This window comes from Scardinius erythrophthalmus (assembly GCF_964197995.2).
Source record: "Scardinius erythrophthalmus genome assembly, chromosome: 1".
Lineage (NCBI taxonomy): Eukaryota > Metazoa > Chordata > Actinopteri > Cypriniformes > Leuciscidae > Scardinius > Scardinius erythrophthalmus.
This window is the reverse complement of record NC_138221.1, coordinates 49887888-49909557: the sequence shown is the minus strand read 5'-3', so window position 1 is coordinate 49909557 and position 21670 is coordinate 49887888. Positions and strand designations below refer to the sequence as shown.

At 36.5% G+C, this 21670-nt stretch overlaps 1 protein-coding gene across 1 annotated transcript in view; it reads left to right on the top strand.

Annotated features, from left to right (window-relative positions):
* Positions 1 to 8069: 8069 nt before the first annotated feature.
* kcnh4a (potassium voltage-gated channel, subfamily H (eag-related), member 4a) overlaps positions 8070 to 21670 on the top strand; it is a gene marked incomplete at its 5' end in the record, with an annotated part of 36742 nt that continues 23141 nt past the window's right edge. The window contains 5 exons of the mRNA XM_081374534.1: positions 8070 to 8145; positions 15771 to 16004; positions 16141 to 16272; positions 16366 to 16499; positions 21375 to 21636. Coding sequence (XP_081230660.1) covers positions 8070 to 8145; positions 15771 to 16004; positions 16141 to 16272; positions 16366 to 16499; positions 21375 to 21636 — 838 coding nt within the window. The remainder of the gene's footprint in view (positions 8146 to 15770; positions 16005 to 16140; positions 16273 to 16365; positions 16500 to 21374; positions 21637 to 21670) is intronic.

Genomic DNA, 21670 nt, shown 5'->3' with positions numbered 1-21670 from the left:
AGATTACTGTAATGCTTTATTAGCTGGTTGTCCTGCATCCTTAATAAACAAGCTACAGTTAGTCCAAAATGCCGCCGCTAGAGTTCTTACTAGATCAAAAAAGTTTGACCATATAACACCAATTTTATCATCACTACATTGGTTACCTATAAAGTTCCGTATTAATTACAAGGTATTGCTACTGACTTATAAAGCCCTAAACGGCTTAGCTCCAGTTTATTTAACGGATCTTCTATCGCCCTATAATCCATCGCGCTCTTTAAGATCACTAAATTCGAGGCTTCTGGTCATACCTAGGATATCCAGATCCACCAAAGGAGGGAGAGCATTTTCACATTTAGCACCAAAACTCTGGAATAGCCTTCCTGATACTGTTCGTTGCTCAGATTCGCTCTCCCAGTTTAAAACTAGATTAAAGACGCATCTCTTCAGCCAGGCATTCATATAATATTTTAATCTTACAGTTAAATCCGGTCTCTACTTCATAAACGCCAGAGGAGAACTGGCCCCCGACTGAGCCTGGGTTCTCCCAAGGTTTTTTTTTCTCCATTAGGTCACCTAATGGAGTTTTTCGGTTCCTTGCCACTGTTGCCTTTGGCTTGCTCAGTTGGGGATACTTAATTTGATTAATCGATTCAACAGTGCTATTGATCTGCATTACCAAACGTGGATGTTTTACACCAGAAACAAACACTGATGTACTATTTTATTTAATACTGTGAAGCTGCTTTGATACAATCTGTATTGTGAAAAGCGCTATATAAATAAAGTTGACTTGACTTGACTTGACTAGTGTGTGTCATGACTTCATCCAAAGACGTGTATGTGAATGCCATTATTCATGCAATCCACAACATAAAAACAAATGGACCTTCCTCTGTGGTGTAATGCAGGGGGACTGTATGTGCTCAGAGTAACGTTCATCATTAACTGACCGCTCTCTGACCTTCTGCTTCACACAAAGGCATCCTGCCATCCATATTTCCCTTTATTCGTTAGTGACGCTGCTGCTCTTTTGTTCCATTCAGCCTTTTGTTACCGTATCAGGACCCTCTACATTTGCAGCTAATTAAGTCAAGGCCTTGTCACACTCATTCTGATGGTATTTGCTAATGAAGCTTGTCTGCCCCTCTATAATAGTCTTAAAAAGCTTTATGTACAATTACTTGGATACAGGCAATCCTGGTTACAGGCTAATGACAAAGACACTAACAACCTTAACAATTCTTTATTGTGTCATAATCCAGCTTCAAATGAGAAACATGACATTGAAGAAATAAAGGGGGTAATATCAGCTGGGTATTTTGTCAGTATCATTTGTGCCTATAATTAACTTCAGAGGCTGGAGCAGTGGGTGGCATGTCTATATAAAAACACTGGTCCCGTCTCAGAGAGTTAAAGGACCATCGACTTTAAACATCAAGTCCATCAGATACATGACATTTGTCTACAACAAGACCGGGGCAGCAGCAAGACTCATGGACTGCACAGCCAAGGTAAGAGTTCATACAATATTTCAGCAATTTAAACTGAAGGCTACCATTTTAAGGTTTACATCTGGGGATTAAACTGTTTAATTGGCAATGACATTCATGCTTAAAGTGACATTGACACCAAAAAAAAATTACATCGCTTTTAAAAAGCTGGTGCTTAAATTAGCATCAATTCATCATCATTCGCAGGGAGTTTGATTGACAAAATCCACAATTTTTGTCCGACAAAGCAGTCAGGAGAGTTAGTAGATTCACGTCGGTGATTTGAACTTGGCTTTAACTGAGGCAATCTGTCACGAGTCACGACACATTGTTGAGAGCTCTCTAATTCAGTTCTTACTAATAAGAATGCAAATGTGTGAATTAGAGAGCTCTCTAATAGTAATTTTTAGTAATAATTGAATAAGAGCGCTCTCTAATTGGAATTGTTACTAGTAATAATTGGATTAAAGAGCTCTGCATTGCATTCTTAGTAGTAACAACTGAAATAGAGAGCTAATTGGAATTCTTACTACAATTCAATTGTAGAGCTCCGTAATTAAAAATGAATGGAAGTCAATGGAGACATATGACTAGTAAAAATTCATTTGTAGAGCTCTCTAATTGGACTTGCTACTAGTAAGAATTGAATTAGAGAGCTTTAATTGTAATTCTTACTAGTAATAATTGAATAAGAGAGCTCTCTAATTGTAATTTTTACTAGTAATAATTGAATAAGAGAGCTCTCTAATTGTAATTTTTACTAGTAATAATTGAATAAGAGAGCTCTCTAATTGTAACTGCTACTAGTGAGAACTGAAGAGCTCTCTAATTGAATTCTTACTAGTAAAAATGCAATTACGACGAGTAACGCTGGGTACAATTTAAGCGAAAACGGCTTGCCATAGACGCTACCCCACATTTGTACGTTGATGGGCGTTTACCGCTATGGGCGTGGTTTTGACCGATCGGGAAATGTTGCGTATTAGAACAGAGGACCTGCGAGAGACTTCCCCCCGTCTCCATATGGTCTAATTCTATTGGATAGTTGCGTCGTGTTCAACAGAATTAATTTGCATAAAGAAGGGCATCGGCCAGCTTTTTGATGCGCAGCATTTTTCCCAAATGAAGAGCCGCCTTCCCGGAATGCTTTGCGGTCGCTTGACGTCACCCATAGGAATGGAGTGCGGCGCGACAGAAGTGGATCTGCGCGGTCTCTTTAGTCTTGTTGCGCTTGAATTGTTTAAAAGCATTCACATTAATAAGAGCGTGATCATACAACGCTAGTCAAGGGGTGACAGAAAAAAACAGATACTGCGTAATTGCGTTAAATAATTTTAACGCTTCAAACTTTTTTTTTTTGTTGGTGCCGCGGTGGGCAAGTGATGAAACCGGTGTTGCGACTGAACACCGTGTAATAACACCGACTATCGTAGCAAGCCTAATATATATATATATTGTATAGGCTATATATATGTGTGTGTTATTTACTTTTTTTATTTTTTATTTAATTGTGGACGAAAAATGTTTATTTTTATCAGGACATTGAAAATAATGAACTAAAGAAAATAATTTTTAATAAAAACAAACAAACAAATACAGTTGCAATATTGAAAATATTGCAAATAAAAACCATTTTATTGCTGGTTGGTCTTTTATATGGTTTTATTTTAGTGTGGTAAAGATTTTTTTTTTTTTTTTTTTTTATGTAGCCTACCAACTGAGTAATTGGGTGGAAAACAAAATAATTCCTTTGTAACAATCAGATAAAGAAACACAATAAATCGAAATCAGTTGCATTGTTTTATGAACCCATTTTAGCTGATTGGTATTAGGCTAGTTTGTTTTAATTTAGAGTGGTAAAGGGTTTCTATTTTTTGTCAGCAACAAACTCAGCAATGGTCTAAAAACACAATTAAATATTTTTTCAATAATAAAAATCAGATACAAGTTACCATACAAAATCATTTGCATTTGTGATTTGAATGTTATTATCTACAACGTCTTCAAATGTATGATATAATATTCAGCATTTATTGAATGCATCCTCTCTTTACTACAGAGAGTTCAACTGCTCCTCTTCATGGCGCTGGTGGCGCAAGTGGCGCGAGACGCTGAGGGCGTAGCCTCCTGCTGCACGAGCACTTCGAGGTCCTGCAAATTTTACGAGCTGCTGTGCCGCGCGGGAAGCCGAAACGATACTTCCATCGCCAGGCATTTCGGTCGCTTTAATAACGACGCTGCTGTCGGGATTCTAACACTTGGCAAACGTAAAGTGGACGAGAGACGCGTCGAATACCGCCTGCAACAACTCCTGCACGGCTCACGGAATCAAGCCGCGGGTATCCTGACTATGGGAAAGAGGTTCGAGGACGGCGGACACCTGCCGCTCGTGCACGCGGGAGGGACCGAGAGCGCGCCCGTGAGACTCGGACTGGAGCGTCCGATGAAATATCTGAGACCAGAAGATTTGGACGTTTATGAAACACGATGACACATTGACACTTGTCGCTTTTAACCCTCTGGGCTTCTTCATAATTGGGTCACACTTAGCTTCCTCCCGCCCGAAAACGGGCGAAGCCTTAAAATTGTACTTAACTTTGTCCTAGGATAACCATTCAAATATTGTTTTGTTCTATAATGTTTTCTGATTATTATATAGAATTTTTAGAATTTTTTATGATACTTTGCATTAATTATGTAATTTTTATGAGCTATTTTTTCCATTAGAATAAATATATATATTTTTATTTTATTTATTTTATTTTATTTTTCAATAAATGCAACATTTCACATCAAATTAGAGTGCAGGCCTAAAAAAAAATATATTTCAAGTGAGAAGAGCGCCACCTAGTGGCTTCAAAATTTATTAATTTGTGTCATGTCCTATAACCGCCCATAGGCGGCCTATAGCTTTTTTATTTATTTATTTGATTTATTCCCATTCGGAAAGAAAACAATTTATTACTAATCAACCACTGAATGGAACAACACAAATTATATATCATTTTAAAGCTTAGAATCTCAGCTTTTTAATGCATCTAATTAAATGTATTAATTCCTAACGAGTGCTGAGTAATCCCTCTAAAACCAAGTGTACCGCCAGCAGGCGCCACCTAGCTGCGAAAATATTTATTACCATATTTTTCAAAAATCTTGCCTTGATAAACACAAAGTTGATGTCATTTGAAAGCTTAGAGTCTGAACTTTACAGTGAATGTATCCACTTTGAAAAACTCTTAAGTATTGCTGAGTTATTTGCTGATACATAGAATTTCTCTTTTTTTCATAATCTATAAAATAATGTACTGCAATGTGTCAAAAACATCATACAGCTCATGAAACATTCTCAGATAATTGAAAATGGCACTTCATTTTTTACAGCATATTATTACAATTAAAATGAGCCCAAAATTAACAATCTATTGCTTTTATGACAAGATATTCTTCATGAAGAAAAAATTGCCCATGAGGGGGTGTGAAAGACTGTACAAAAAGGCTATCTCTTTTCAAAATGCTGTAATTTTTGATTCCTTTATCCAAAAATTATTATTTTTTTATCCAGATGCAGCTAACATGTAGGGGGACTTCACTAAAAAAGAATTTTCCTCCTACCTTATTTCCTTCCTGAGTTATTACATGAGAAATATGAAAGATATGCAAAATCATAATAAAAATTATATATATATATTGTCTTTTATCCACCGTTTCTTGGCGGGACAATGTCCAAATGTAATGTAATTTATATTTTCAAAAAATTTAAAAAGAGTTCTTTCAAACGATACCTACCTTTTGACTCTCCTTGCTATAGTTTTGGAATTATTATGATTATATCATTTTTATATAGTTTGGGGCAAAATTTGCTGTTTCAGTCTTACCAGTTCATTTCTCTGTGTGTGTGTGTGTGTGTGTGTGTTTGTGTGTGTGGGTGTGTGTGTGGGGGGGGGGGGGTGTCTTTTTTGCACTCTTGATGTTCTAGAGTGTCACCCCTTCATTGCTGTACACTTTTTTTCAGCACAGTGGCTGATCTGTAGCTTGTACCACCAAAAGTTTCTCTGAGTTTTCCTATTTTTTCGTATTTCCCATTCATTTCCTATGTCGCCCGTTTTCGGGCGGGAGGAAGCTAAGTGTGACTTTTTTTTTTACGACCCTTTAACATATCAGAATCATCTCCTTGATTTTTTTGTGTGTTCATATAGGTAATAAAAGAAAAGTCTCCAAGTTTCACCCCCATCCGATGAAGCAAAAAAATTAAACAATTCGAAACGTTCAAGTTTTCGCCCGTTTTCGGGCGAAGAAGCCCAGAGGGTTAAACAGTAGCCACCGTAAAGCTGTTCATTCGTGGCGTCAGTTACCAATACGGAAGGCTTCTTAATGTTTTTTTTTTTTTTTTTTTTTGTTTTTTTTTTTATAGCGTTTTTGATTTAAGTAAAAAATGTTTGTGGTTAACATAGCTACTTGAAGAGACTTTAACATTTTTTCGAACATAAATCGCATGTGTGCTGTGTGTTTTATAAAAAGTTGGACTTATTTTTTTTACGTAGCCTAAATAAAAAATCCATTAAATAATAATAATAAAAAAAAAAACATTAAAACTCAATTCTCTTTTGGCTTTCTCAAAAATGCTAAATCCTTTGCTTTCCATAGTGAACAGTACCGGTCTCAGTAGGCTTTGTAAAATTTTCTCATTAATAAAACACAACTAAATTTAATAGATGTTAATGACGCTCATTTTATAATAGTCGGTCAGGGCAGAGAAGCATTATCTTGTTTTATAAAGATGATTTGTTGAATTTCAGTAATGTTGTGTAGTATGTTTTGTGGTCAGCAGATGGCAGGCGATGTAAATATTGTAAAATATCACCACAATAAAGTTGAGAAAACATTTCTGGTCGAGAAATATATTAAAAACTCACAAAGCTTAAGGGGTGAGGATGTAACTCTTCCACGACAAATCTGTATTTAAAATATAAGGCCTACGTGATATTTAATAGTTCATGAAATACACAAACGTGACAACTTGCCCCAGTATCAATGTGACAGCTTGCCTCATCCTGACACTTAGGAGATAATTAGTGTTTTTCATAAAGACCCATGCTTTATCCCTCCACCCCCACTGCCTGTGAAAACAACACATTTCCAGATAGTTCCTGCAGCCCTGCCAGTAAGTTTATCCTTTCAAATTCCACCCTTATAGAAATGCCTGTGTGTGTTGTGGGAGATGTTGCTTTTGTCTGGTAACACATGTAAATATCTGCTCAGCACAGATGGCTGTTCTGCTTTCCCTTTCACACCACCTCTCTTTCTCTGCACCTAATTCTTGTGTTTCTAGTAATGTCACTGTCCCTTTAAACCCACTTCAGCCCTTAAAGTGTCTTTATTTGTGGTTTTAAGACTCCGTACTGCTCCCATTACAGCCTCTATAACTGTCGCTCAGTCACTGGAGAGATCTGCTTGTGCCACATTAATTTGGTTATATGCAACAGATTTTTCTGCAGGCTTTCAGGCAGATTATTGTCTCGCAAACAAATATAAAATTACATCCACACAGCAACAATCAGTGCTAAGGTAAATTTAATTATTATTAATTTGTAATCAATTTACTATAAAAATGTATATATATATATATATATATATATATATATATATATATATATATATATATATATATATATATATATATACATAAAGTTTCTATATCTGAGAATGTTTGAAATATATATACAGTATATAGAAATAATATGTTTACACACATATATTCCAATCATTTTCAGATAAAGAAAAATAATAGTACATTTTTATTTTTATTCATTTAATTTTTTTGACAAACCATTTTCACTGTGATCTATTTGAGCCATTTTCATTGTTGCTCTTTGTGCTTCTTCCTTTTGAAAGAGAGTGGGAGAGAGAGAGAGAGAGAGAGAGAGAGAGAGGGAGGGACAGAAGAGAGATAGCAGTGAGTGGAAGAGAGATGCAGTAGAGATTGTGCACCTGCCTCAGAGAGGACACCACTGATGAAAAGAAGGGAAGGGTGAAAAGAATCATCCTACCTTATAGGACAACCTAAGAAACCAACGAAAAAAGGAATTCAAAGAAATAGTGAGTTGTGAACAAGCTGTGTGAAGACTGAAGTGAGGCATTGAAGAGACAGAGATTGAATATTGAATGCAAGCAACAAGGAAAGAGGTGAAGTCTATGCTTTGAGCTGCTTTTGAGAGAAGAAGACTCTTTCATTGAAGAGAGCGTGCAGAACAGCTGTACCAAACTGATGGGCTGTAGAAAGTGAGCACAATATCCCCACGAACTTAACCATCCGGACATAGACTGCTGGACGACAAGAACGCATCCTACCATGAGCTTAGTGTAGCTTCTGAGCGCTGCTAAACATGAAGTGCAGAGACATGGAGGATTGAAGTGAAACTGCTGCTGCTGAACTGAGACGTCCTTAACAAGCAGCCATTCGCACCTTGTATGAGCCAGACACCAACACAGTTTGAACCTCGGACAAAATCACCTCACCTCGCTCCCCTCTACTTTCTCTCGCTCTCGCTTTTCTTTCTTGTTCGATATGCGATGAAGATCTGAGGATTTGTCATCATGCCAGTGATGAAAGGGCTCCTGGCCCCTCAGAACACCTTTCTTGACACCATCGCCAAGCGCTTTGATGGCACACGTGAGTAATTCTGCTTTTCTCTGAGCTTTCACCCTCTTTCTCTGCAGAAATGTGTAAAAGAGCCTGAAAGGCATTTGAAGACGTGTTATTTTAGTATTATTGATATACACTGTCAGAAATAGGGGTACAGTAGGAGTCCATTTCTGTCCCCCAAGGTACAATCTACACTAGGGCTTATTATTGGACCTCAAGGTACATATATATACCTTTTTGAGGGTCAAAAAGCATTAAAAGGTACATATATGTACCGTTTCTTTTAAAGGTTAAGGTACAATATTGTACCGTTGAGGGTACAGCCCCGGTGACAAGCCATTGTATCCCTAAAGGTACAAGTATGTACTTTATTTTCTGAGAGTGTATTATTAGAGTATTCATATTTTGAATTAGCTTTTCTTTTTAAATTTTCAGTTTTAGTTTAAGGTTTAGTAATTGAATGTGCTTTTGTCATTATTGTTAGTTCGGTTTCTTTTTAAATAGTTCTATTTATCTTTAATGTATATTTATTTCTGTTTTAGTTTTAGTTATTTTATTACTTCCACTTATTTAATTCAGTTAGTTGCCAAAGCAACACTTCAAGCTTAAGATTACATCTTCCATCTTTATTTTATGTTAATTCAACTTTATTTCAATTACCTTCTGCGAAGGCCAGACTACATTTTAGATAAAATGTTTTTATTCATGAAATATTTTTCATAATGTTATAATTATGAACAATATTATAATTATGCAGAATACAGAATGTTTTTTCTGGGTAGACTCAGTTTGTACCTTCGTTCAGAGAAAGCTGTTGGAGTCCTGTGTACATTTTAGGTTACTAAGATCATCTTTATGCTTAGATTAAAAAACTATGGTTATCGTTAGAATTATAATGTTTACTATTATGTTAATTCACCATCAGTTCCACTTCATGAAGCAGGCAGAAATGATGCCATTCTTAATGGTTGAATGTCTTATTTTTGTGTCAGTAGGTCAGATGAGGAATTCGGTATTGTTCTGGAGTCGTGATCTTTTGCAGTGTGCATAAATCATGGCTGAGCTGTTTGAATTTTTTTGTGTGTGTACATTTGAGAGAAGAGCTACTCGAAAAAAAACCCTGAAGTGTTATTCATTGCATGACCGACCACTCAATGTTCAGTAGTGTGGGAGTTATGCTCTACAGTTCTGTGCAAATACAAGCGAATAAATGATGGAGGCCAGTAGATGATGGGATAATTTTGTATAAGTGGTCCTCACTCCCTCTCTACCTGCCATCATGTCTTTTGAGAGAACTCAAAGCGTGCTAAAGCCATGAAGGTGAGCATGACTAAACTGCAAACGTGCGATACAGTGTGCTGAAGTGCTGAACTTGTCTTATCCGCTCGCAACTGACAGACACAATGGTATTAGTCAGTGTTGACTGATCCGTCAATACACGACTGTATGAGATTAATTGACTTACACCATCAATGAGTTCATTCACCTCATATAGTCATGTAGGTTAAGGCCCGTTGATTTCAAGAACGATAACTATAGCAATAACTATGTTAGCATACACACCAATGGACGATAACATTCTGTTTATAATAAGTGTGAGCTGCAGTCATGGCGTATACCACTTAAGTTCTCAAGCTCTTTTAAGCCAAGTGTATCGTTCATCTGCTAAAAAAGGGAATAAAACGTTCAGAAAGTGATTCAACATCATTCCAGTGATATCAGTTCTCTGTTATAATTGTAGTGTGGGTTTCCCTATTCCCAACAGAATTAAAACTTTATTGTTATAATTATCATTCTTGGTCAATTGCTTTGTTCACTGCACCCAATTCCGACTCATTTTTCAAATCCAGTCCAATCTCACTGTTCAAACTGAAAAGCATCCGATTTCAAAACGCTTTGAATGATTTGTATGACTTGTTTCAGTTTTTACTAGGGGTGAAACAATATATTGTGTCACAATATATCGCAATACAAAAATGCAAGAATATGTATCGTGGATAGTGACTATATGTATTGTGTATAGTTCACCCAAAATTACAATTACTGTGTGAGAAAAAAAAATTCTTGAAAAAAAGTTTTAGTGTCAGTAAGACATTAAACTGCTATATAATGTTGTATATGATGTATAACAACGCAATTTTTGAGGGAATATTTGTGGGTCCTGATAATGCCAAATGTCTTATGTTACAAGTAAAAAGTGGCCTACATTATTTTATATATATAAGTGAAAGAGCATATTCGTCTAAAATTAATATCATGAATATTTTTATTCTGGTGTCACCATTGTCCTGTGCATTGGGTTTCCAGCACCAAGTCCAAGCCTATTCATTTACACCCACAATGTAATATCAAATTTAATATTTTAATCAACAGTACATTTTTTGTTAACCTTTTATCATATATCTTGGAGTATCGCAATAATATCGTATTGTGAGTTCAGTATCGTGATATGTATCGAATCGTTACATGAAGGTATCGTTACACCCCTGTTCACACTACAGACAACTTAATGGATTTGAAACAAATTTGAATTGGATTCACTCTGAAATGTCATTACATCGTCTGCTGTAACATGGTGAATTTACAGTTTCACTCTTGGTGTGAACACACCATTAGTCCGTGTCTCGTTTTGCTTTTTCACATCAAGTATTGGTCTGAAAAGAGACATTTTACCGTATGATTGACTTGTAATTTACGATTTCTGGGTACAGTTTTCTATTTCAAACAGTCACTAAGCATGTTCTGGTCTAATAAGAGCTCGCACCATCTTTAACCTGGCCGAATATCAGATACATTGAAGCATCTGGTGTCAGTCTTCTTGGTTAGACAGTAAGGAGTCTCTTAATGAGCTCTCTGGAGAATTCACCAATAGCCTTTCACCTTCTCAGCACTTCTATGCATGAGGCTATTAAAACAAGAAAAATGACAAACCAATAACAGGATCAACACAACAAGCAGAAATATCGATATTGTCAAATTAACTAAAACATGCAAAAGACTTTCTTGTCCTCTCCTCCTTAGCTGATGCTTTTTTGTGCACAGGGATGTTCTGGGGGACTCTGAGGAACAATGTCTCTGTGTGATTCTCTTTAAAAAAGCAATGTCCTTAACTCACTCTACAGCCAATCATATAAATCATATGAATCATTCCCGCTGCCGTTCCCGGGGACAGATTTTCACACTATGAAATGTCACGCTGGCCATTTGCTCTCTCTTACTTTTTAGAACAACCTCCTGCTATCGTGTCACACTCGTCCTAAACAACACTGGCTGTCTAAATTCAGTGTCAGTATGTGCATGTGTGAGTGAAAGACGTGACGTTGAGTATGTGTATGCTTCTCTCTCTTTCTCCTTCATAATCACTTAAATCACTTTTAATTAGCTGCGGCCGACTAAAGATCTGGAGAGGCTTATTAGAACAGAGATGTGCTTGACAAGGCCTTAATGTTGATGTTGTGTTTTTCAGCCTGTTCTTCGTTTAACTCTCTGGTGCTCCTCATTTGGGAGTCACACTTGTTATCTTTTACTGGACACCTGAAAATGAACCAGGTGAACCCACCCCCGTGTAAAACAAATGTAATATATTTTTGTTCAATAATATTTTTTCTTTTGTATTTTTAGAAGATTTGATGGTACTAATTAATATTCATGCAATAATTATGGTTAATTTCTGCCATTGAAAAAAAAAATGTTTTTTAATATTTTTTCAATTAATGCAGTATTTTAGATTAATATAGAGACTAGGGGCCCTATCTTGCACCCAGCGCAATTGACTTTGTACACCGACGCATGTATCATTCCTATTTTGCACCCGTGCACAGCAGACTTTTCCCTCCACAGACGCACGTCGGTACATTAGGAAATGAACTTCTGCTCCTGGGGGCGGTTCAGCGCAAAGAAGAGGCGTGTTCCGGCGCAAATGTTCCCTGGTGCTATTTTGCAGGTTTAGAAAACAATTCCGCCACTGACCAGGAAAAACCTAGTCTAAAGTCAGTGCCAAGTTGCGCATGTTATTCATATGCTATTTAAGGGCGCATGCTTGGCCATAATCAATGTAGCGTGTGCACAACGCGCACTTTGCTTATCTCATCTACACACAGACGCAGCAGTTCTCATTTTTAGAAAACCATACATTATTACAAGGAACAATATTAACACATGAGGGAAATCATTGTGGTGTCCATGAAGATGTAAAAAAATAGGCATAAATCTAGCTTACACATTTACCCAAATTTTTATACGCCTGTTTAACCGAAGCTTATTTGGGTGGGTTTCTCCATTCCCATACAATGTCACTTCTGTCTTTTACGTCCCTGGCGAGAACGTCGGTTTCCTCGGCTGTAAACCGCTCCTGGCGTGCGCCTGGCAAATCCGCCATTATAATAGCAATCCGCTATAGAACAAGCGCGCCTGCTCTTAAAGGGAATGTGAGATGACGCTCTGATTGGTTTATTTCACGTTACGCCCAAACCACACCTATGAATAATGAAGCTACTTCAGACCAACCCATTTTAGATTTGCGTCGGGCGCAAGAGTCATTTATCCCGCCGGTATAATAGCAACAGCGCCCAAGACCCGCCCACAAAGTTACTTGCATTTTGCGCTTGATACTTGCATTTCAGACCGTTAAAATAGGGCCCTAGGCCTTTTAAATCCAAGTTTTGAAGTCAGATTAGCGCCATCTGTTGAGAGAAAATAAAATAAAACATGTAATTTCATGGTGTTACCACAAGATGCCTGTATAGCTCTCTATAGAGAGGCTTGTGAATTCTCTAGTAGTTTTTGGACAAAATTACTTACTTTTAAGATGTGGATTTGAATGTATTTTTTTAGAAATTCTCAAATAATACTTTTTGTCAAGGTTTATAAAAAATTGTTTCATTTTGATTTTAAGTGTACACATTTTTGGAATCATTATTATACAGTCAAACCTGAATACAGATAAAGCATTTTGTTACACGTAACATTAAAAATCAATAAAACAGCTTAATCCATCTGGATCTGATGTCATTTCAACCTCTTATTTCAGTCTTCTGACTCAATTGAGCTGTATGGTAATAGCCCTACCAGTTCATTTGTGTTTATAATTGTGTGTGTGTGTGTGTGTGTGTGTGTGTGTGTGTGTGTGTGTGTGTGTGTGTGTGTGTGTGTGTGTGTGTGTGTGTGTGTGTGTGTGTGTGTGTGTGTGTGTGTGTGTGAGAGAGAGAGAGAGAGAGAGAGAGAGAGAGTGAGAGTGAGTGGGTCTGTTTTGCACTATTGATGTTTTAGAGTTTCACCCCTTCATTGCTGAGCACCTTTTTTTCTGCATCGTGGCCGATTTGTCGAGAATTTTTGTGTTTTTGTCGATTTCCCATTCATTTCCTATGGTCGGTCATTTTTGACCGAAGAGCACAAGTGTGACTATTTTTTACGACCACTTAGCCTGCTCGAATCATGCCCTAAATTTTTTTCTGTGTTCGCATTCCAAATGCCATAAAAGTTGATTTGTGATTTTTAAAAATCATCAATGTTGAAAACACTTTTGTGGACACCATGATAATTTTTTTCAGGATTTTTCTTTTCTTTTTCAAAATAGTTTCAAAACATTTACAATATTTGACAGACATCTTTTGTAACATTATACGTTACTGAAACTTTTGATCTCCATACTGAGTAAAAGTATTAATTTCTTTTAAAAAAGATCTTACTGATCCTAAACTTTTATCAGTTATTTGTGTACTGCGATGTTAGTCACTTTTGAAGAAAGTGCGTAAATGTAAATGTCACAGCATGTTTTTTTTTTTTTTTTTTTTTTTTTTAACTGTTTTCTTTTTATTTTAAAAATAAACTGTAGACAGTTTCCTGGTAACCTCAGTGACAGAAATAAGCACACTGACATATGTTTTTTTTTTTTTTTATTATATATATATTTCCATAGCAACCAGATAAGATCTTGCCTGAATACCACAGCACATAATGATAGTTTCTGTAACTGAAGTTATATCATCTCACCATCTTGGAAAGCTGAATCTGTCAAAACAGTTGACTTCTGTGGCATTAACAGTGTCTATTTGAATGGATTATAGGGAAAGACTGTATGTGTGAATAACCACACATACACACATAGTTTGAACACCAACTTTTTTTTCTCTATAAAAAAAAACCTTGTGAATACAGCAAGTTTACATATACAATGTGAGTGTATATGTACTGCATGTGTGTGTAAATATCCAATTTTTTATTTATTTCCATTTAAATGAATTAAGATTACATATAGATGTAAAATTTACAAATTCAATTATGCCTACTTATAGTTCAGCATTACATGATCATTCATATTAAAAAACTATTCTAAACAAATCTGTACGTCTTATGCAAATGTTGAAGCCTGAAATGTTTCTGTGCAGATTTCAAAAACACAATGTTCTTTTTAATGTTGACTTGTCTGATTTTGGCCTTTTTTGGGCTTGATCTAGCTCTACAGGTTGATATTAGGCATAATTTTGTTTTTACATCTAGAGTAGTCTAACACACCGCATTCTTTCTAGCTTATCTGATACCACAGAAAGATTCCAGCCTCTGATAATGATAAACATTAAAAACGAGCAGACAAATTGGCAATCTCTCATACAATCTTGTATGTCAACTGTAACAGAATAATTTTATATCAATACTATCATTGTATGAAGTAATATTAGTAACAGATGAAGCAAACCCCTATCAGATGTCAAGGGCCTTTCTCTATTGTACGCACATGAAATCTGATCCCCCTGAATAGTTTTATTTGCTCATTTAGAAACCTCAATGGCTTCATACTCTCATACTCCCGCTCATTTATTTGTTCATTAATCAGTGGCGCAGATACAGCACTCACACTAGGAGTTGATCTGTGTACTGAGGTCGATGGTGAGGTCATGCGTCTAACTTACTCAAGCTTTATTTATAGTTTTTCTGCACCAGTGCCGTCTATTGATCCCTACTCAAACATGGAACAATTGAACACATTGATGGATGAAATGTATATTGTAGATGTGTAAAGAGTAACATGATACCAATCAATTGCATGCTTTCAATCTCTTTAACAATGTTTGATAAGGGCTTTATTAAGATTATTTATCGAAGCTCATCTGAATGACTGACCGAACGAAATATGGAGTGGAAAAAAATAATTCTGTGTATGCTTGTTCATCACTAGAGAACAAATACACTGAGTTTCGGTTCATATATTATTTCCACTAGTCTTTTGTGTACATATTCAGGGCGGTTTAATTGGAACCAATACATTGATTCCATGAGGGAAAGGAGGCTGTTTAGGATCACAAACCATATACTTATTTTTACTCATGCACAAACACCCACAGTCAATCAATTGTTATATAATTACCACCACCCCTGCAAAACTTAGGGGAAATGAATAGCAAAGTTGCCATGGAAACAGTACACAGATCTTTTAGTTTTCTACCAGTGATCTAAAGAATTCAGAATAAAACAGGAAATCTATATTTAGCATGTTAATGAAAAGGCAAGAATCACGAGAGTACTAAATGGCACACAGTGTTCTATATGATAATGATGAACATCCTGAATTTACTTTGTGCATTTATGAAAGTGACTTTTTACATCTCACCATTTTCCAATTCTTTCCTTTGTGTGTCTATATTTGGTGTGTACAGACAGTAACTTCCTGCTGGGAAATGCTCAGGGGAGTCGCGGGTACCCCATCGTGTACTGTTCGGATGGGTTTTGCGAGCTCACCGGGTTTGCACGTACCGAGGTAATGAAGAAGACATGCACATGTCAGTTCCTACACGGACAGGAAACAAGCGAGAGAGTCACTCAGCAGGTGGAGAAAACCTTGGAAGGACAGAGAGAGTTCCAGACGGAGGTCCGCTATTACAGGAAGAACGGTAAAGACCACTTAAAAGAATAATTCTTCAGAATGCATTGGACACAATGTCGAGATCTGTATGATTGACATCATTAAATGAGATGTTGTGGGCGGATTAAATACTAAAGCTTTCACGGTTTGCCTTCTGCGACCAGGTACCACATTCTGGTGTCTGCTGGACATTGTCCCTATTAAAAACGAGAAAGGAGAAGTTGTTCTTTTTCTCTTATCCTTCAAAAACATCACCGATTCGTATGGCAAATCACATCCCGGCTCCTCCACAGAAGGTAACTGTGAGCCAACAAAGCAAAGTTGATCCAAATGGTAGTTGATCTTTTATAGGTTTGGCATCTGATATTTTGACACTTCATTTTTCTTACTTGTTTCAGAGGATGGTGCTCACAACAGGAAGTCCGGTCGAACTCATCTGAGTCAAGCTCGTGAGCGTGGCCGCAGCGTTCTGTACCACCTGACCTGTCAGTTCACCAATAGGAGCAAAAGGAAGCTGCCAAATGTAAGCACATATGAAACTCACAACAATCATTCTCACTTATTTTTGTGCAGTAAATCAGAATCAATATTCTATGAAAGCCACGGAATTAAAAAAGGTAAGTGCGATTTTTTTATCGCACAATTCTCATGTGATTTTTCAGAATTGCCAGCTATAAAGTCAGAATGGCAGAACATAAACTCGCAATTGCGAAAAAATACGAGATAAATTAGTCGCAATTACCTTTGTTGTTTTTTTTATTCTGTGGCAGACACAAGCTTTTATAATATTCTCATGTATTGGCTGTGTAAGTTACAAGTCATCTGGTATCAAGTTAAAAATGCTTAGTCTTTCAGTAGTAATGAAAGATTAGAAAAATGCCTGAGTAAATAAAAATAACAAAATAAACTTGAATTCAGAGAATACGTATTTAATAAAATTTTGCTCACCCTATTGTCAATAATTTTTCCTAGCTTTAAGCATAAACCTCTGTAAATTTTAAATTATGATGTATTATATACTTAAAGTTATATTTCACGCTGTAAAGATGAATGTATTGGGTCATTTATGTAGTAGACATGTGAAATAATTTTAGAAGTTGGTGCTTTCTAGACTGAGAAAAGCCAGAAAATGTATTTTTGGCTCTTGTGGATGAAAGACAACAACTCCCAGAATGCACTTGCTTCGCTGCCCTACGAGGCACTCCCAAGCCACGCCTACCGGTTACAGAGGGCAGTATCGGAAGAAAATATACAACTAGGCTACTAGATGACTCGAAACTGAAAAGACGCCGTTTTATCGTGAGATCCCACCCCCTATGGGCGGGTTGAAAACATGCGGAACGAGCTCCTACTACTGGCTGTAGTCTCTAACCTCTGGCCAAACAAGCCTACGATGACGCAAAATGACGATTTTTGCTAATACTATCGGGTTTCTAAGCTTAATGCTAATTGGTGAAGTATCCCTTTAAAGACTTGTCATTGTTGTAAAACTGCTCTGAAACACAAGGTTGAGGATCCAGTAGTATTTAATAAAGGGTAATCCAAAAATGTAATCCAATAAACAGGCAAGAGGCCATAAACACATGCAAACAATCCCAAACAAACTCAGGCAAACAGGGTAATCCCGCAAACAGGGCAATCCAGAAAACAGGCAAAGGGGTCAACACCATGGAACAGGAAACCAAAAGAATGCTCAGAAATGCTGTGTAACCCATACAAGACTTCAAGACTACAAGACGTTAAGAGTTAACCAGGTTTATATAGACGGTTAACTCTTAACATAACTCTTTATCATACATAATTTTGCTTCTCATTCATTTAGAAACTGATTTTTTAACTGGAAACCAGACAAGAATACTGATAAAGAAAGTGCAATTTTGCGGTACAGCATATAAAGGTGAGATTCTTGATTTCTGCCATTATGTTCGGTAATGACTGACCTTACAAACCTGACCCGTTGACACTTTTAAAGAGTAAATGTCCTTGTGCTTCCAGCTAACAAGATGAATCAGAAATATAGCTGTTAAAATGAAAAGGTCAGACTCATTGAATGTCTGGAATTGTGTTGATATCTAGAAGAATATTCAATATTTACGTCCAACTGGTGATTCTTATTCCCATAAATAAAAATTCCAGACACCAGCCCTCTGTCCAGGACAATCAGTCCTGACACTTGGAAAAGAGCACACGGTTTCCCAAATCCTTACAACTCACTAAACACCTACATTGTGCTGGATTTTCATGCTTTTTAATCAATTTTGTGTAAACAACTAGCTTTGTATACAAAATCACATCTATTTAACTTCCAGTGACGAAGAAATTACTTACAGCTGTATATAACTACACCAATTTAAAACCTGAATCATCAACATACCTGAGGGGAAAAAAAGAAGATAGAGTTGGATCTTAGTCAAAGTGAAAACAATTCCAAACAGCGTATTCAATATTTTGTACAGTGACATCGGTTTGATTGAAAATGGTGGATTGTGAAAGCAAGGACATAGAACCTTAATATGGTAGAAAATATTGAAAAGACTATACTTAAAATCTAATTTGTCTTAAATGGCTAATGTCAGAGATATCTACCAAAATCCAAATCTCATGTGATTTTATATTATTTTTTAAGGCTTGGGAAAAATATTGATTATTCAATTAATCGCTATCTTCATTTGATCATTCGACTGTTAAACTCCAAAAATCCATCTTCTGAAAAAATCTGCCTATTTCAGAGGCTGTGTGACTATTTTTACAGCACTTCCAGTCCTGCATTTCGGTTGATCTATAGCTAGAAGGTGCAGTGCTTTCTGAGTATGCAGTCTGTGCTGAATTCAACACAATGAAAAGAAAGAATGATTGCAAGAAAGGTCTTTTATTTGAGATGTCCTTGTGGGCTGCAAGTACGAAAAACATAGGCTACAACCTGACCAGTGTAGTCCGATGAACAAATGAATCATATGAGAGATATTTTTAGTGAATCAATAACATACAGGGCCACCAGTGTAGCCCGACTCCAGAAACAAAAGACTCTTATGATGAGCCACTTCATTTAATGATTTGTTCAAATGAAGATGATTTTAATCAATCCTAAACACTGCCCTGTATAACTTATAGCATTAGCAGTGGAATGTAACTGAAGTATACTCAAATTAATCAGAATTGGATTGAGAGTTTGTGAATCAGAACCATTCTCTCTTGTGGTGAGGTACAGTTACCATGAAGAATTGCCCTGGCATTTTCTCAGCGAATGTTAAATGTGGTTGCTGTTTTTCATAATGAGCTGTACCTGCACCTATATTCTCTTTTAGATGGTGTTTGAACATAAATGTGTGTCATAAATATGTGTACACAACCACCCTATAATGGGAAAAAGCCACCCACTCCTTTTTTTTTAATCCCCATAAATCATAAGCAGTGTCTCAGAACAAAGCCGTTTGCAGATTGTAGCTTTTGCGACATCACAAATGCCTAGGCCCCGCCCACAACTGCTGACAGACTCTGCCCTATTAGCTTAGCTCCTCCTCCCCTTAGCGTTTTATAGCAGCATTCAAGTGATAAATATATTCTTATTAAAGCTACTAAGTTATTCAGTCTAGGGCAGCAAGTTATTTTCTTTATTTCTTGTTGTTTGATTCATATTAACAGCATAAATAGAAGTAGGTACTGTATATTATGCTGCTTTCACCTTAATACACAGATCTAATATACAAATGCGAATTCTTTTCCTGCTGTTTATGTTCACAGACATAACTGACCTTTGTGTGTGTTTGACATAACCTTGAGTGTATTTGACATTTTTATTTAAGCGCGTGAAAAAGAACTTAGTTTAATACTCTCGGGACACGCCGTCTGACATCCAGCTTTGTGCATGTGCTTCGGATGTATGCGCTCAGAAAACCATATATCAAGTTTAGACTGATATGGCTTTAAAATGCAGATAATAAACTTGTTACTGTCATGATGATGAAGAACTGCAATGTCACGTGAGCGTGACCGCGATATAGATGTTATCAAAACCAAGCAGATGTTTTGTTAGTTTTCGGCAGAGTATCCGAGGCACTAGCTGTAAAGGCTCCGCCCTCTTTTGGAAAGAGGAGGGGAGCAGCAGCTCATTTGCATTTAAAGACACACACATTAAAACAGCATGTTTTTCCTTTCACTCACAAATGGTATAATTTACAACATGGTAAAAAAATATCTGTGGAGTATTTTGAGCTGAAACACATTCTGGGGACACCTGAGACTTATATTACATCTTGTAAAAAGCATAATAATAGGTCCCCTTAAAAATATGTCCCCTTTTTTTTAGATAAAGTTAACTTTATCTATTTCAGATGGTTTTAACTGTGAGAAACAATAAAGCGAGAAACAACTTCTGTTAGGCTACTATTCGTTTTCTTTTTAAAGAGGTGACAGCACATGCACATTGAACATTTGGGCATGCTGGGTCACCAGTTAATTTAAAATCTCCAATAATACAGGCACAGCGTGGCCCACATTCACACAAGATATGTATTAAAGAATATTTGGATCAGCCGTCATTAAAGTCAGAAAAACGACTGCCTAAAAAGCTTAATTACTGAGAAGACATTGCATGCAGCTTTTATGATTCATATCAACTCTCAAATCGCTAACTGCTGAGAAATAATTTGCTTGCGCATAAAAAAGAAAACCCTTCCACTTAAGAGGCTCTTAGTAATAATGATTATGTCCTAGTTTCAAACTACTTTTTTTCCTGAAATGTGACCCTGGATCACAAAACCAGTCTTATGTTGCACGGGTATATTTGTGACAATAGCCAACAAAACATTGTATGGGTCAAAATTATAGATTTTTCTTTTATGCCAAAAATCATTAGGATATTAAGTAAAGATCATGTTCCATGAAGATATTTGGTTAATTTCCCACCTTAAATATATAAAACATTTATTTTTCTGAATGGATGCAGCACTATCGCCAATAGAAATGGACAATTTTAAAGGTGATTTTCTCAATATTTCGATTTTTTTGCACCCTCAGAATACAGATTTTCAAATAGTTGTATCTCGGCCAAATATTTGCCTATCCTAACAAACCATACATCAATTAAAAGGTTATTTATTAAGCTTTCATGTGATGTATAAATCTCAATTTAAAAAAAATTACACATAAGACTGGTTTTGTGGTCCAGGGTCACAAATGTGTAGGGTTTATTATAATTCAAATACATTTGGAGGCATTTTGTGGGTGTAGAAATAAAAAGATATTTCTTTATTTTAAGCTTTCTTTGTTACACTGTAATTATACATTTAAGTATTGAGCAATATTATGGTTTGGTTTGGTTTAATTTATAGTTATTATTACTATAGTAACTGCATGTAACATATGTAAAAATAAAGTGTTTCCCATGTTCTTTTCACAGCATGTTTTTTCACAGCCAACTCTTCCGGAATACAAGGTGGCGTCGGTGCAGAAATCCCGCTTCATTTTGCTTCATTACAGCTTGTGCAAAGCATTGTGGGATTGGTTGATCCTCCTTGCAACCTTTTATGTAGCTGTCACCGTCCCCTACAACGTCTGCTTCTCCGCCCCCGATGACAGCGAACAAGACAACCCGGACTGTGACTCGGCCTCCAGAACCACCATCGTCAGCGACATAGCTGTGGAGATGCTCTTCATCCTCGGTATGTGTCACCGTTGTTGCTTTTGTGGAAAATT